General features: G+C 48.8%; 3 protein-coding genes and 1 long non-coding RNA gene across 5 annotated transcripts in view; 2 read left to right on the top strand and 2 right to left on the bottom strand.

The window, feature by feature from the left end:
- Positions 1-9303, top strand: part of Gba2 (glucosylceramidase beta 2) — a 13054-nt gene extending 3751 nt beyond the window's left edge. The window contains exons 2-17 of the mRNA XM_028779078.1: positions 1023-1114; positions 1287-1402; positions 3905-4123; positions 4277-4516; positions 4741-4843; positions 5004-5157; positions 5233-5358; positions 5526-5698; positions 5904-6008; positions 6194-6301; positions 6401-6552; positions 6671-6777; positions 6870-7012; positions 7093-7208; positions 7290-7481; positions 7736-9303. Of these exons, the coding sequence (XP_028634911.1) occupies positions 1023-1114; positions 1287-1402; positions 3905-4123; positions 4277-4516; positions 4741-4843; positions 5004-5157; positions 5233-5358; positions 5526-5698; positions 5904-6008; positions 6194-6301; positions 6401-6552; positions 6671-6777; positions 6870-7012; positions 7093-7208; positions 7290-7481; positions 7736-8014 (2425 nt within the window). The 3' untranslated portion in view covers positions 8015-9303. The remainder of the gene's footprint in view (positions 1-1022; positions 1115-1286; positions 1403-3904; positions 4124-4276; positions 4517-4740; positions 4844-5003; positions 5158-5232; positions 5359-5525; positions 5699-5903; positions 6009-6193; positions 6302-6400; positions 6553-6670; positions 6778-6869; positions 7013-7092; positions 7209-7289; positions 7482-7735) is intronic.
- Positions 327-2794, bottom strand: LOC114630767. Its single transcript, XR_003712858.1, has 2 exons — positions 2476-2794; positions 327-1165 (listed from the first exon to the last, which is right to left on the bottom strand). It is a non-coding gene; the product is annotated as an uncharacterized LOC114630767 (long non-coding RNA).
- Creb3 (cAMP responsive element binding protein 3) lies at positions 8207-13065 on the bottom strand. The gene is made up of 9 exons (XM_028779083.1): positions 12643-13065; positions 12401-12557; positions 12257-12327; positions 12054-12143; positions 9842-9948; positions 9671-9739; positions 8990-9074; positions 8817-8901; positions 8207-8730 (listed from the first exon to the last, which is right to left on the bottom strand). The coding sequence occupies exons 1-9, from the start codon at positions 12787-12789 to the stop codon at positions 8402-8404; spliced, it is 1140 nt and encodes a 379-aa protein (XP_028634916.1). The 5' UTR covers positions 12790-13065; the 3' UTR covers positions 8207-8401.
- Tln1 (talin 1) overlaps positions 12910-16404 on the top strand; it is a 31308-nt gene continuing 27813 nt past the window's right edge. Inside the window, exon 1 of one of the 2 annotated variants that reach the window (XM_028779077.1) lies at positions 12910-13470. The gene's annotated coding sequence lies outside the window, so the exon portion shown is untranslated. The remainder of the gene's footprint in view (positions 13471-16404) is intronic. The other variant, XM_028779076.1, reaches the window with a different exon arrangement.

The following is a 16404-nucleotide window of genomic DNA, read 5'->3' as shown; positions in this document are numbered from 1 at the left end:
GAAAGGCGGGTGTGTGGAGAGTGGAAGTGGGAAAGGCGGGTGTGTGGGGCTTGCTTAGTGACCCATCCTGAATGAGAATGGATAAGGAATAAGATTAGGGACATCTACTCCTATGTGACAGTCCTGTGATCATTTTCCTATCGGCTATAGAGCAAGGAGCAAGAATAGGAAAGCACTGTGACTTTTTAGAAAGCTTTAATATAGTGGGTATTCTGACTTTGTTTTGTTGAGAAAGGTTCTCACTTTGATGCCCGGGTTGTCTTGGAACTCATTACATAGCCCAGGCTAGCCTCAATGCCAAGTGTTGGTTTTACAGGTAGCAGCCATCATGACCAGTTACTTTATTGGGTATTTTGGAAGAACAAAATCTGAAAACTGAAAATTAAATGCTGAAGCAGGGATGGGGCTTAAGAGGAAATGGTCCACGATATAGATACACATCAGTTATCTTCAGCTGAGATGGTTTTCCTTCCACCTGATATATTTTTCAATTTCTCACCTTTCATAATCATAAATGAAATCGTTTTTAAAAGAGGAAGTCCTTTTGGCAGCCTCTGCTTATTTGGAAATTAGGGGGATGTGTGGAGGAAAATGTAACCAGGGCAGGCAACTGGCCCTTTCAACACAGACAAAATCTCCTGCAGTTTGAGCTAAAACAGTGGTAGTGGTAGTTAGAAGAATTGCTGTTCTCTCAGAATAGAGAAACAAGGGCATCCTACACTAGTACTTGGGCAACTGGGAAGATAAGGGACCTTGAACTTGAGTAATCAGAGGAAGGTGGCTTGGAAGATAATAGTGATGGGTCTTAGACAGTCTCACCATGTAGCCCATGCTGGCCTCAAACTTGTAATCCCTCTGCCTCAGCTTTCAGAATGCTAAGATTATAGGAATGTTCATAGAAGCTGACATCCTTGGGACACTGAGTTGGAGGTCACAGTGAGGTGACCAGGGGAAGGATGATGAGTGCAGCTTTAGGAAACAGCCCGCTCACCTCACACTCACACTCAACACTTGCTCCTCAGGTACTTGAAGTGGTGGTACCGGAAGACCCAGGTGGAAAAGAAGACCCCTTTCATCGACATGTTCAATTCTTTACCCCTAAGACAGATCTATGGTGAGTCTCAGCTCAGCTGCCCTTTTCAGAGAGGGTCCGACTTCTATGCTTCTGCAGAGTCAGGCAAAAAGGCTTCTAAGTTTATGCATAGCTCCATTCCCTAAGGTTTTAGAAACCTTGGGTTTGCTTTCTTCTTCCAGTCCTCCACTAGCCATCCTGACTTTCTTTCTAGGTTGTCCCTTGGGTGGCATTGGAGGAGGCACTATCACCCGGGGCTGGAGAGGCCAGTTCTGTCGTTGGCAGCTTAATCCTGGAATGTACCAGCACCGGACAGTCATTGCAGACCAAGTAAGAAAGGGGGTTGGGCAGGCAGAGGAGTGACTCTTGGCTAACATAGGATGTAGCAGTTAGACATCCATATGGTCCAGTTCAGTAAATGCTTTCAGGATGCTGTGTGCCCAGCCCAGTACTAAGATGGACAATAGGTTATGATAAACACAGACCTCATGTTCTTTGGAAGAGTAAACAAACAGCCCTGATAAATCTCATGTACTTGTCTCCTGCCTAATCTTCTAAGCACTAGCTCAGCCAGTACCCACCAAAGACGAGAAATTCCTGGATCATTTAAACTGGCTAAAAAAACATTTGGTACTTCATGGGGTTGTACATCCTTTTAATCCTAGTATTTGGGAAGCGGATGCAAAAGGATCAAGAGTTCAAGGCTAGCCTGGGCTACTTAAGACAAAACAAAGGTGGTGGGCAGTGAGATGGCTCAAAAGGTAAAGCCACACAGGTCTGACAACCTGCATTCCATCCCTGGACCCATAGGATGGGAGGGGAAAACGAGGCCCTACAAATTGTCTTCGAAGCTTCATGCATAGCTTTACTGTTTACTATGGCATCTGCATGCTATGGCATCGGTGTGGAGGTTGGAAGACAGCTTGTAGGAAGGAATGGGTTCTCACCTTCTACCATGTGGGCTTGGGAGATTAAACTCAGGTTGTTAGGCTTGGTGACAAGTGCCTTCACTTGCTTGAGCCATCTTGACTGGCTCTCAGTTTTGTTTTGGTTTTAAAAAAGAACATTTGAAAAGACTGGAAGAGAAAAAGTAAAACCTAAAAAGTCATGGTGGGAAGAGGTGCATAGTGCTAAGTCTCCTTACCTAGATTAGTAATACTTTAGCCAAAGGTCAGCTCCCCTGCTGCAGGTCTCCGATGGTCTGCCCAGGACTCCCTTTAACCCTTCTCTCTAGCCTTCCTTGCTTGTCTAAAGCTTCAGGTTTTTAAATTTCTGTTTCTATATCATATCTGGGCCTTAATTGACAGTATATGACCTGTCCTTCACCAAAGCTCTCAAATGACCTCCCCTTCTAAGTTAGCAAGTTCCCCTTTCCTGAGGGATACCTCTAGCTTTCAGCTTACCTCCCAAGGAGAGATGACTGGCAGATCTCAAACCGATTGGTGAGTATCCTTCTCAATCCAAGTTTAGTGGCTGTGCTCAGTATCCAACCTCCACCCCAGGCCCAGGCCTCGGCTCTTCTTTTTTTGCAAGCCATACTTGGAAACATGGGTCTGCAGTAATTATTGCCTGTATATACTGTGTCAATACACTGTGGTAGGCTTTGGGGATATTTATATTTTAAAAATCCTACAAAGTACCATTATCATTATTTTACAGATAAGGAAACAGAATCCAGAGGGCATTAGTAACTCAGTGCCCTCAAAGCAGCATGGTAGCCAGTACTCTCTGTGACAAAGAGTTGGTGGTCTTAACCATTTGTACTTTACTGGCAACATGAAAAATTATTTTATGTCTGGGCCCACATGTGTAATCCCAGCACTGAGGCAGAAGGATCACCAGTTCAAGGCCAGCCTGAGTTACAAAGCAAGACACTATCTCAAAAGAGACAGAAGGGAAAGAAAACTTTATATCAATAAAAATACCAAGTGTAGTTTGGAGTAATGGAAGAGATTAAGCTGTCAGCATTCCTCCTCTCTGGAGCCTAAGGTTCTACTGGAGAAAATAAGACTTGGAGAAAATGGAGTCTGTCACCATGAGGTGGGCCCGCAGTAGACTGAAGAAGCAGACAGTACTACAGAGACTCTGCACACATGCCAGCTCCGTGAGGTCCACTTCAGTAAGCTAGAAAATGACCCCTGCCCTCAGAGTGAGCCATGGGACAATTGGAGACACAGGGTAGCAAATAAAAACACTGTGAAGTAATTCCCCAAATACTAAAGAGGAATAAATTGTAACAAAATGGCTTCCTGTTGTAGAGGAGGAGGAGGAGGAAGAGGAGGAGGAAGAGGAGGAAGAGGAGGAAGAAGAAGAAGAGGGGGAGGAGGAGGAGGGGGAAGAGGAGGGGGAGGAGGAAGAAGAGGAGGTGTCTGACTCAGACCCTTGAAGGATGAGGGGATCTGACTGGATGGAGACAGGCAGACACATGAAGAGGAAGTGAAGGATGCTCACAGACTGGAAGAGTGTCTGTGTATTTGTGTGACCAGGTTAGAGTTTAGCATTCAACCTGAATGCTATAGGAGTCACTAAAACATGCTAGGCAGCGGTTGGCACATACTGATTTGTTACATCATTTTCTGCTACCAAGCTAAGAGGCAGAGATAGTATAAGCCTGATTAAGGTATCAAGATCAGGCATGAAGGGAGGAGGGCTTGGAGCTGACTGGACAGGGAGGAAGTAGGTCAGGCGCTGGTTCACTGAGCTGGGAGGAAGGCCTGGAGACAACCTAAGGCTGGTGGTGACAGGGTCTGCAAAGGAGTGCTTTGGGGGAGGGGACCAAGTGTGTGTTGCCTGTGGGTCACTTGTTCCAGCCTGTTTGCTCTCTTGATCAAGTTTATAGTATGCTTGCGCCGAGATGGGCGGACTGTGTATCAGCAAGTTCTGTCCTTGGAGCTTCCGAAGGTCCTGCGCAGCTGGAACTGGGGCCTGTGTGGTTACTTTGCTTTCTACCACGCCCTCTATCCCCGAGCCTGGACAGTCTATCAGCTTCCTGGCCAGAACGTCACCCTCACCTGTCGCCAGATCACACCTATCTTGCCTCATGACTACCAGGTGAGGATTCCTGCTGTTTGCTCCATTCCATGCCCTTGCCCACATCCACTGCTGCTAGAAGACAGAAGGAAGTGTAGTGGGTACCGTTTGAGGAGGTTCTCTCCGGCCACTGCTGAGGACACACTGAGACTGAGTCCGACCTCTCCTCCCCAGGACAGCAGTCTCCCTGTGGGAGTCTTTGTGTGGGACGTAGAAAACGAAGGAGAGGAGACTCTGGACGTGTCCATCACGTTCTCCATGCGGAACGGACTAGGAGGGGACGATGATGCTGCCGGAGGCTTGTGGAATGAGCCCTTCCGCCTGGAACAGGATGGGACGACTGTACAGGGGCTACTGCTGCATCATCCAACCCCTCCGAACCCCTACACCATGGCTGTGGCTGGACGATGCACGGTAAGGGAAGAGTCTGCTCTATACCCCTCCCTGGGAGCCCCTGCCCTCACAGCCTGACCTGAACCTACTTTACCTCTCACGGTCTTCCATTTCTTCAACTCCTGAGTCCGGTCCTCATCACAGCCCTCAGCCTTTAGAACTTGGAGGTGACATTGTGTAAGGAGTAGAAGAGCTAGTCCAGTATGCTTGGACGTGCCTTTACAGAGTCTCTGGCTTCTTAACAGGCAGATACCACGGTAACCTACACCACAGCCTTTGACCCTGACAGCACTGGGCAGCAGGTGTGGCAGGACCTACTTCAAGATGGACAGCTGGACTCCCCTGCTGGTGATGGGGGGTTTGACTGGGCGGTGTTGGGAAGAAAGGCTCTATCCTGTCTTAGGACCAGGGGTGGAAGACCTGAGAATGAATAGACCTTGTCTTCAAATTAGGAGTCCCTAGCTTTGGGACTCAAGGAGGTGCCTGTGCTGATTCCTCTGATTCTTAGGCCAAAGCACCCCAACACAGAAAGGAGAGGGTATCGCTGGGGCTGTATGCATCTCCAGCAAGCTGCTACCACGAGGCCGGTGCTGCCTGGAGTTTTCTCTGGCTTGGGATATGCCTAGGATCATGTTTGGAGCTAAAGGCCAAGTCCACTACAGGTAAATGCATGGATCCAAAGATGGGGGTGACTCTAGCCTAGAGCATCTGTTCTTACGCCTTTCTTTTCATCCCAGGCGGTATACACGGTTCTTTGGTTCAGATGGTGATGTGGCACCTGCTCTGAGCCACTATGCACTGTGCCAATATGAAGATTGGGAGAACAGAATCTCAGCATGGCAGAACCCAGTACTGGATGACAGGTGCCAGAAGTACCCTCTTGTAGTTTTTCCCAGGCACTTACTCCCAATAGGACTTGATCTGTTTCCCCAGCAGTCAGTCAGGCTGTGCTGGGATCCACATAGTGCCCCTACTCCTCTCAACTCTAGAATCCCTCATAAAGATCTACTCCCTCCTCTTGGCTTCCCAGAACCTTGCCTGCCTGGTACAAATCTGCACTGTTCAATGAATTATACTTCCTGGCCGATGGAGGCACAGTATGGCTGGAAGTTCCTGAAGACTCCCTACCAGAGGAGCTGGGAGGGAGTATGTATCAGCTTCGCCCTATTCTGCAGGACTATGGGCGATTTGGCTATCTTGAAGGTATGGAAGACCAATAGATTGGCATGGGTCAAGCTAGCTGTGTCGTACATAACACAAGATGACAGATGTTGCCTATCCTGAGATACCAACAGGATAAGGGATGAATTGGAAACACAGAAAGATGACTGTGTCCTACTTCCAGCTTTTGAAGAGCTACCGAGCAGAAGCTGGCATTTTGGTAACAGTGTCTCTCTCACTCCTCCAGGCCAGGAGTACCGCATGTACAACACATACGATGTCCACTTTTATGCTTCCTTTGCCCTTGTCATGCTGTGGCCCAAACTTGAGCTCAGTCTTCAGTATGATATGGGTAACTTCTCTAAGCTTTCTCTGCCCTTGAGCCTTCACTGTCTCTCTCATAACGTGTCCTCCCCTTCCTCTTGGGCATGCCTGCATCTGGCTCATTAGTTCTCTGGGGTCACACAGCACTGTGCCCCACCCCAAGCCTGCCCATTCCCTGCTTTCCCTCACGTACTTGTGGCTCCGCTCCCCCAGCCCTGGCAACTTTTAAGGAGGACCTGACCCGGCGACGGTACCTGATGAGTGGAGTAGTGGCCCCTGTGAAAAGGAGGAACGTTATCCCTCATGATATTGGGGATCCAGGTAAGATTCCACTACCCCAAGGTCAACTCCGTCTGTCAGTTTCTATACCCACTATCCTGTCCACCGATGCACTTAACCGGGTCCCCTCCCCTCCAACAGATGATGAGCCATGGCTCCGGGTCAATGCATATTTGATTCATGATACTGCCGACTGGAAGGACCTGAACCTGAAGTTTGTGTTGCAAGTTTATCGGGACTATTACCTGACTGGTGACCAAGGCTTCCTGAAGGACATGTGGCCTGTGTGTCTGGTAAGGAAAGAGAACGTAGTATCCAATATACTAGGGACATGGCTGGAGTCTTGGGAGAACCCAGATGGCTAGTATCTTTCTTAGAACCTAGTTCTTCAGTGTCTTGATCCCTCTCTAGGCTGTGATGGAGTCCGAAATGAAGTTTGATAAGGACCAAGATGGACTCATTGAGAATGGAGGCTATGCAGACCAGACCTATGATGGATGGGTCACCACAGGCCCCAGGTTTGGGGGTAGGGATTTCCAAGTATGAGGTGGGGACCCGGGCATGGGAGGGGCTGGGGCGGCCAGTGTCACTCCAGCCACTATCCCTACAGTGCTTACTGCGGAGGGCTGTGGCTGGCAGCGGTGGCTGTGATGGTTCAGATGGCTGTTCTGTGTGGGGCCCAGGATGTCCAGGATAAGTTTTCTTCCATTCTCTGCCGAGGCCGAGAAGCTTATGAGAGATTGCTCTGGAACGGTGAGTAAAAGCAGCCTGGGGCATCTTAAAGCCCAACTATGGGATACAAGCAGCTTTACTTTGTTCTTTCTCTATCCCAGGACGCTATTACAACTATGACAGCAGCTCCCAGCCCCAGTCCCGCAGTGTCATGTCTGACCAGTGTGCTGGGCAGTGGTTCCTGAGGGCCTCTGGCCTGGGAGAAGGAGACACTGAAGTAAGAGGCTAGAAAACCAGAAGATGGGTTTCCCTGGAGGTGGGAGGCAAGTCTGAGACTCTGCCTTTGCTCTCCCTCCAGGTATTTCCTACCCTGCATGTGGTCCGTGCTCTCCGAACCATCTTTGAGCTCAATGTCCAAGCCTTTGCAGGAGGAGCCATGGGGGCTGTGAATGGGATGCAGCCTCATGGTGTCCCTGATAGATCCAGTGTGCAGTCTGATGAAGTTTGGGTGGGTGTGGTCTATGGGCTGGCAGCCACCATGATCCAAGAGGTAATGTATTCTCTTCCCCATCCCTTCAACATTTGTACTGTGGTCCAGAAAACTTCCTCAGCCACTAAATATATTACAAGAACACCCTAATGCCATCTTGTCCATCCACAGAGCTCCCTTTTCCCTGATATGCGTTCGACCTCTTACCTTTAAGTTCTTGCCTTCAGGGCAAACCGCCTACTGTCTTATCTGCTCAGCTAAGGTAATTGTGCCAAGAGTCAGTTATTCCGTGTGACTTCTACCTCTCCCCACAGGGCCTGACTTGGGAAGGTTTCCGGACAGCTGAAGGCTGTTACCGCACCGTATGGGAACGCCTGGGCCTGGCTTTCCAGACCCCAGAGGCATACTGTCAGCAGCGAGTGTTCCGCTCCCTGGCCTACATGCGGCCACTGAGCATCTGGGCCATGCAGCTGGCCCTGCAACAGCAGCAGGGTAGGAAGAGCCGCAGGCCAGCAGTTACACAAGGCACAGGACTAAGCACACAGCCTGGATGTGGACCAAAGAGGTCACTGGCAGACCTCAGTCCAGAGTGATCCCTGTGAACTGTGGAGGCCCAGCCTCCACACTGGGCCTCCCTCCTTCCTCCCACAAGTCCTGCAGCCCTGAGCCAATAGGACAATCACGCCCCTCTTCCTACCCACCTGTGCCAGTAAAAAGGGGCTGAGGAACCACTTATTTATTTCTACCCTACCCGTTCCTTCCATGGATGAAGTATTCAAGGCCAGTACATTTCTCCAAATCTATTCACGGGACAACAGATACACATGAGTATAAATAAAATACCCATAGAACTAGTTAGTGTGGTATCTGAGTTCCGGGCATCCTAACAGGCACATGAGCAAAGGCCAGCTCTCCTCTACTCCTTTTTATTTGAATACAGACAGGAGTCCTCAGGCTGAGGACTCCTCATATCCTCAAACCTAACCTGAATACCTGCCTTGCAAGATGACCAAAGAAGGGCTGTGTGTAGGTAGCCATTCCCCACTTTCTGACAGATTTGCCTGCAGGAGAAGATTGGAGCCTGAGAAGGACATCTCTGAAGACAGATCAAGGAGTGGCCAGTGCAGGGACTGCTCTGCTTGAGGCATGTGGTACAGTATGCAGGAAAAGTTGCTGGAGACCAAGAGCAGATGTTCTGAGCTATCCAGCAACTGGTGTGTGCTGTCCATGGGCAGCTCTGACGGCAGGGCAGACAGCTTCGGCTGATGATGGTCCTCGCTGGGGAGGGCACGAAGCTTGCGGTGCAACACTGAAGAGACAAAGACTGGTCAGGAGACCACACAGAAGAAACCCTCTACCACAGCCCACGCCTGAAGGTGTCCTTAAGCCTCTTACCAACATATTCAGCGGGCACACTCCCCCTTGCATCAGAGGAGTACATAGCAGGTACCAGAAGAAGGCAGAAAGAGAACACAAGGACCTAGAACACAGAGAAAGGAGATGAAGGCTCTGGGTCACACACCCCGCAGGTCTATGCCAGGGAAAGAATCTCGTATCACCCTCCTCACCAGAACACAAGTGCTGCCGCTGCTGGTTTTATTGGCTATCTCAATCACCATGGCCTGAAGCTTCCTCAGTTGATCTAGAAGGGACCTAAGAGACAAGAGGAAACAGTAGAGGCCATGCTCTGGCCGAGTACCTGAGTCACGATGAAACCCTCCTGTCTAAGCCTCCCTCTCCATTGATGCTGTGGATCCAGGCTCAACTTCCTTGCCATTTTCCCCCAAGTGACTCTGTGCACAAATGCCTGTGATTCCTTAGTAAGACAAAAATAAATACATAAATAAAAATAAATAAATAAAATAAAACTTCTTTGCACTGACTTCAAGAAAAATTCTCCAGTGCCTGATCAGCTGTGCATGTAATCCTCACCAAGCGCTGTGTTCTCTACCTTCTAGACCAGCATTCCAGAGCCAGAGTTCCAGCAAGGCACAAATACATGGTCTTCTCCCCTCCCAGTCCCATCCCCATAGCTGCAACTGCTCTGATGTTGACGACCTGCATTCGGTCTTTTCTTACTTTTTTATCTTGGTACTAAACTGCTCCTTAGCTACTTGTAAGTTTATCCTCCATCTCACTGAGCTTGAGACCTGGCTAACCTCCAGATGTTTGCATTTAGGAGCTATCCAATTAGAAGTGTAGAACAGTGGGAAGAGTGAGCAGCATTAAAACTTCAAATGGCCGCTTACAGATTCTGTTCCTCCAGACGCTGCACCTTGTTCTGTAGCTCCTGATTCTGGGCTGTGTATTTCAAGACCCTGGAGGACAACATGGATGAGAAGACGTGGATTTCAAAATAATGTGTGTCCTCCCTTCAAAAACTCGAGGTTTCTAACCTCCCCGTGTCTGTTCTTTCTTACCTGCTCTCCAGCCCCACTACGTACACCTTCTTCTTCTTTCGGCTTTCTTGAGCTGCTCTCTTGTTACGAATCTTCCTCCGTACTCGCTTTAGAACTTGTTCCTCCATCTAAGAGAAGATGGGGAAAAGGTCACCCATGGCATGTTATTATATACCTGTATATTATACCTATATATATTACACAGGTGCGTTGGAAGGCAGCTGACCTTTCCAATCAAATACTCTCCACAGCTTCTCTGTCGATAGGCATTCACTTTCTGTGTGAACATCCAGGAACAGATGTTCAACACTTAAATGCCAGACTTTTTATTTGTTATTTTTTATGTGTATGGGTGTTTTGCCTGCATGTCTGTATAATATATATGTATAATGTATGTGCCTGGTACCCACACAGGCTACAACAGAGTGTCATCTCCTGGGACAGGAGTTACAGACAATTGTGAGCTGCCATGTAGGTGCTGAGTTGGACTCATGCTCCATGGAAGAGCAGAAAGTGCTCTAAACCACTGAGCCATCTTCCACTCTGTAATTAATTTTAAAAATTCCCCTTAGCTGGGCAGTGGTGGCGCACGCCTTTAGTCCCAGCACTTGGGAGGCAGAGGCAGGTGGATTTCTGAGTTCAAGGACAGCCTGGTCTACAGAGTGAGTTCCAGGACAGCCAGGGCTACACAGAGAAACCCTGTCTCAAAAAAAAAAAAAAATTCCCCTTAAGCTAAGTGTGGTTGTACATGCCTGTAATATCAGCACTTGGGAGGTAGAGAAAGGAGGTCAGGATTTCAAGACCATCCTTGGCTAGGGTAGTTTTTAAGGACAGATTGAGCTACATAAGACCATGTCTCAAAACTAACAACAACATCATCCACCCTTATCCTAAACCAACATCAGTCTTCTTATAATTTCCATCCGTTGGATTTCCTAGACTTTCTAGAGTGACATAGAATATATGCTTATCTTAAGGTCCTTGAAACTTTTTTTTTCAAAAATTAAAACTGAATAAAGTTAACTCTGACATTCTCTGATAATGCCTATCAAACCTGGACACTAGCCAAGAGTGACATCATGCACCTGTAATCTAGTCCAAGGGAGTTAGAAGCAGGAGAATCAGGAACTCAAAGGCATTCTTTCCCTGAGGCCAGTCCAGCCTGGGCTTACAATACCCTGCCTTAACAAACGAGGGCCAGAGGGCGTGGTTCAGTGGTAGAGCATTGAAGAGCATTCATGAGGTACTATACTCCAATCCCAGTGGGTAGGGGGAATTATGGTATGCTCTGGCCAGTGTAAAGGAAGACAAGACAGTTACTGTCCTAGGGACAGACCCACTATTGATAATTTCCAAGTTCCATTTTCTTTCCTACTAATATATTGCTCATTCATCTTGTAATAGTGGTAGAGGGATAGGAGATAGTTTCTCATGTAGCCCAGGCTTGCCTGAACGCAACATGAAGTGAAGTCTGTCCTTAAACTCTGATCCACCTGTCCCAAATAAATAAATAGCTACATAACAAAAGAAGTAAAACAATATTAAAAAGGCAAATGACATAAAAACATTTGCCACAAAAACTAGATGTAGTGTGCTTGTAATCCCAGCACGTGGGACGTGACTTCGAACTTGTGAGGACCTCCCTGCCTCTGCCCCTAGAGTTCTAGGATTATAGTGGGGTGAGCCATCATGTCCAGCTTTGACGACTGTTGTTGTTAGACTGGTCCAGCCTCTCAAGCAGTTCTACCACTGAGTACAATGTGAGGTCCCATGATAACAACGAAGGCTATCAAGGCTAATAAATATTATCAAAGATAATCAACGAAGGCTTCACTTGCAGTTCTTTTCAGGGCTCTGTACGAAAGTTACTCGACATTTTAAAAAATTATCTTTTGTATGTGGGTGTGTGCTTGTTTGGAGAGGAGAGAACTTGTAGGAGTTGGTTCTCTCTTTCCATCATGTGGGTCCTGGGGCCTAAGCAAAGGCCTTTTCCTACTAAGCCGTACATTGATAATTTTGAAAGGAACACCAAAATATACATAAGCCCCACAAGATCAGGATCTACCCTGGTATCTAGCCTACTATCCACCTATCTCAGGTTCCCACTAGCAACAAGTCTGCTTCCATTCCGACCTCCGTCCTTTTGCAAATGATTGATATGAAATAAACTGAGTATGCCTACTTGGGTTACACAATCCCTCTCCAGCTTTTGCTCTACCAACAGGAACCTTACCTTAGTGAGAGGGAGTGTTGAAGGCAGGGTGAGCCCCTCCTTCTCCAAAAGCCTTTTCTCTTCTTCAGTCAGTATCAGCCTAGAAATTTCCTAAGGTTGGAGGAAATAGTGAAGAGAGCAGAGTTGCACGGGGATGTCAGAGCAGTATGGGGGAATCTTGGCTGCTGCAAAGTGAGGTAATCACGAAAAATCAAGTCCAGTACCTGCTCTGTTGCTGTTTCCTCCACACGCAGTGGAGTCACGTGGAACCCCTCCTTTTCGAAGCTCTCAGCATCTACAAAAGTGAAAGTAGGACTAGCTAGACCAGTGAGCTCTCTCCTCCCCATAACTTAACATTTCACACTCACCTAGATCTATGGAGACGTGCTCCTGTGGAAGAGAGTAGTTGTGATCATGGAGAATAGAAGAGCTGGAAGAGCTGAGGACATCCCGCGATGCCGAGGGACTGAGCAGAGAGCTCAGTAAATCCTCTACCTCCCAGTCGCTCAGTTCTTGCACGGAATTCTAACAAATTCAAAGACCTTGATTTATCTCCGTACCTTGGGTCTCGCGGACATCCTTAGCTTCCCCACTCAGAACACCCACCCACCTCGGAAGGTGACAGTTCCAAGTCCAGCGGAGCCTCCATGTCCTGCTCAGTCGCAGCCCACAAATCTCCACTTTCCTCTAGCAGGAAGCCCAGCAGGTCCTGATCACCAGGATCCAAAGCTAGCAGGTCCTGACCACCAGGATCCATTTGGGATATCTATGGATAGAAATATCTCCGCGCAGATCCACTCTCCGAACCTTAGGCACGACCCCTCAGTCTGTCAAGTCGGCTCGACTTAACCTTCGTCGCTCCCGGACAAGGCCTAGCTGTCACTCTAAACCACACCCGTCTCTCAGCTTCTATTTTCCTCAGCTTCCAACACAACGGAAGTAATGCACATAGCCCCGTGGAATCCTGGGACTTGGAGTTTCTCTCCAACTCGGAAGTGGCTCGTGTGCTGCGCCACGTCCCGGGGGCTATGCAAATTATGGGGACGTCCCTTCAGTTTCCCACACCCCAGGGCGGGGATTCTAAGGGATCCGGATCCACCTTCGCCGCGAGCTATTTAAAAAAAAAAAAAAAAAAGAGTCTAAAAGGGAACTCCAGCTCAGTTCAGGCGTTCTTTCCTGAGCTCTGCACCCTCGCTTCCTGCCGGGGAGGGGCGGCCAGGCTTCGCAGGCGCCCGAGCATCGAGAACTGCAGCCAGAGCAGCTTCCTGCAGTCTCTACAACCATAGAGCGCGGGCCCAGGGCGCCGCCGGCGGGTGGGGGACGTTTCCAGGACGGAAGTGGACGAGTGTCGAAGGGAGGGTGAGGCCGGAGCCCCAAAGCGATCGGGAGAACGAGCGGGTAGCGGGCCCAGGGCGGGGCGCAGAGCCGAGCAGCGCAGGTAGGCCGGACGGGTTGGGCCGAGCTTCTAGGTGGGACTCTGGGATCAGGCCGGCCCGGGAAGCGGCGGGCGGGGCCCCCAATCCTCCTGCATATCCTGTGTCCGGTTGGGGAGGTCAGGGTCCAGTACGTTTCTGTTTGGGTTTGAAAGTTAGCTAGCTAGCCGAGTTGCAAGAGGCAGGCCCCTTTCGCGGGAGTAGACAGTTCTGTCTCGGCTAGGTTTTGGGATGGGTAGAAGTGGGGTGGCAATGAGGCACTGGGCAGGGATGGGCTTTGGTGTTAGCCGATAGTAAGTATGTGGTTAGGAAAACTTTGAGTTTGGGTTAGGTGCGGTCGGGTTTAGGAAGCAAGGATCCCTTTAGAAGTTAAGAAGCTGGACTACATTTTAAACATGCTGCACGAGTCAGGTCTCTTTCGTGTGTGTGACATTTAAACTGGAATGACCAGCGTAAGTCAGAGTACAGGATCGGGTTAAGGATCAACAACAGGAATTGGCTTAGAAGCCCGTTTTAGGGATTAAAGGCCATTGTCATGGTCAATATTAAGAATAAACAGTGAAAAGGTGAATTTAGAACCAAGTTACAAATAAGCTTCAGGACTGGGATGGGGGCCGTATTTAGGGTTAATGTTGGGAGATTTGGGCATAAAAATAAAAGCCAGATTAGTTTGGGTGTCTGCTAGGAAAGGGGTGAATGTCAACGTATAGGGAATTAGGAAACAAAGTCAGGATTAATGTTAGGAATTGGTGACAGCGTTAGAGGCTGAGCAGGTAAAATATAAGAAGTCGGCAGCAAGTAGCTGCCTTTGTTTTGTAGTGAGTTCTCTTATTCCTGTGCAATCACAGAGGCCTCTTTTACCCAAAGAGGTGACAGAGCTCTGGACCTCTGCTAGAACTGCCAGCATTTAGGATTCCACTTTCTCTATTCTACTGCCTAAACTTACTAAGACTTTCCGAGGCCACCATCACTGGGAGACAGGGATTTCTGGACTGTGTTGTTTACTGGGTGGGAGATGAGAAATGGAAAGAGACCCAGGAGTCAGACAAGGTCATGAGTGGGGATAGGGAAGAGGAGGCCTGTGACTGAGGGGAAGCTGACCAAGGAAACGCTGTCAACTGAATGATGACAGTTTGACTCAAAAGCCTCCCTCATTCTCCATACACCGCCTTCTTTCCATCTCTTTGCCCTCCCTGGTCCCACATTGCACACCTTTATACTTCCTTATAGATACTTTTGTGGTCTTTAGCTCTTCCCCTGCTGTTCGTCTGAACCGTTCCCCAGCCTCTTTCCCCGTCTCTTCGTCCACATGTCCCACTTTACTTCATGTCGCTCCAACCTGAGCTTTCCTGTCATCGGAAAGCACTTTCTCATGTTTGCATACCACCTGGTCAGCTGCTGAATACCCTCCTCCCCACTCTTCCTATGTGTACCCCTCGTTTCTGAGCCTCCTTTAACTTCTAGGTCCAGTTGTGGCTCCCCTTCCCCCACTCCCATCAGAAAAGAGGAAATGATACCCAAAGAGGAAACTTGGTCTTACTGATCCCACGCCCAGCCAGGCCACTGACCACACCCCCAGTGTCACTCCCAGCTTGACCCTGCCACTGACCATAACACTGTCCCCTCCCCAGCCTGTTTCAGCCTCTGGCCCCTCCCCTTGCTGCCTGTCCTCCCAACCCAGCATTGCTTAGACGCTCTCAGTCTTCTCTTCTCCCCCCACTAGCCTAATTTAGCCGCTTACCACATCTGTAGCTCTGTGTAGCTCCTGATCTAGCCTCCGGCCTCACTCTGTCATGCCCAGTTTAGTCAGCATCCATGGACTCATGCTTCTTCCTCCCCACCTGGCTCAGTCGCTCATTATGTGTCTGTCCCCTACCATCACCCTCCTGGTCTTTTACTCTATACCCTGTCATCCTGTCACAGCCTGATACTGTCAGTATCCCCAGCTCTGTGCCCCCGCTTACAAATACTTCATGTAGCATCCCACATCCTAACTTAGTCCCATCCCCTTCCCTGGTTTGTTAAACTGAAGCTGTCTAGTCAATAAATGGGCACTGGTCCTAGGAAGCTGACTTTGGCCTCAGTTTTCTGGGATTTGACAGAAGAGGCTTGTGTGTCAGTTGTACTTTTCTTCTGAATGGCAGCTTCCTCTCCGTATAACTTTAACTCTGCCCTTATTGTTTCTTGTACTAATACACTCTCCTTCTAACTTGGCCCCAAAGTTGCCCGAAAACCCAGTTCTGGGGATGCCCCTGTTTAAAGCTTCCTTGGCCTCCTGTTCCCCTCCAGTCAGTCAGGTTCCTCGTACTCCTCTCTCTGCTTTTACCTTCCCATCTTAACCCTGACTTCCCCACCGCTGCTCCCTTGCAGGTGCCCTGTGCTTCAGCCAGCTTGCCTACTCACTTTCCTGGGTGTTCCTCCACGATTTCCTGCCTCTCCACCTTTGCTAATGCTATTCTCTGTGCCTGGGACGATACCTTTGACTCATCTTCGACTGACCTAATGGAGAGAGCTTGGGCTTTGGAGGCAGAGAGACCTGGGTTCGGATTTTGGCTTCACAGCTTATTATTTGGACAAGTACTTTGGAAAAGTATTTAACCTTCTGGAGCCTCGGTTTCCTAATCTGTAAAAATGGAGATAATGACACCTACCTTGCAGGGTTGTTGTAAGGATTAACTGAAATTATATATGTATATAATACAATTAACATATAGTCAATAAATGACACATCGCTGTTACTTCTTATTATCTTTATGTTTTTGAAATTCTAACTTCAAATGATAACTCTCATGGATCCTTCGTCCCCCTTCCCTAGCCTACAGGGACCTCTTTTCTGAGTGTACGTTTTGGCTCCTTTCACAGCCTGCCTCTGTTGTAACTCTGTATTTAGCTTTTCCACCCACCTGGAAGGCTGGCAACCTACAGATAGCAAAGTCTAG

This window comes from Grammomys surdaster, unplaced genomic scaffold, assembly GCF_004785775.1.
Source record: "Grammomys surdaster isolate TR1022 unplaced genomic scaffold, NIH_TR_1.0 344, whole genome shotgun sequence".
NCBI classification, from domain to species: domain Eukaryota; kingdom Metazoa; phylum Chordata; class Mammalia; order Rodentia; family Muridae; genus Grammomys; species Grammomys surdaster.
The sequence above is the reverse complement of the archived record's forward strand: the minus strand, read 5'-3'. Positions and strand labels throughout refer to the sequence as shown.

Coding starts and splice junctions, on each gene's coding strand:
- Creb3 (XM_028779083.1), bottom strand. CDS start 12,789: ATGGATCCTGGTGGTCAGGACCTGCTAGCTTTGGATCCTGGTGATCAG. Junction 12,558..12,642: donor TGGAACTGTCACCTTCCGAG/GTGGGTGGGTGT, acceptor TGAATTTGTTAG/AATTCCGTGCAAGAACTGAG. Junction 8,902..8,989: donor GCGGCAGCACTTGTGTTCTG/GTGAGGAGGGTG, acceptor TCTGTGTTCTAG/GTCCTTGTGTTCTCTTTCTG.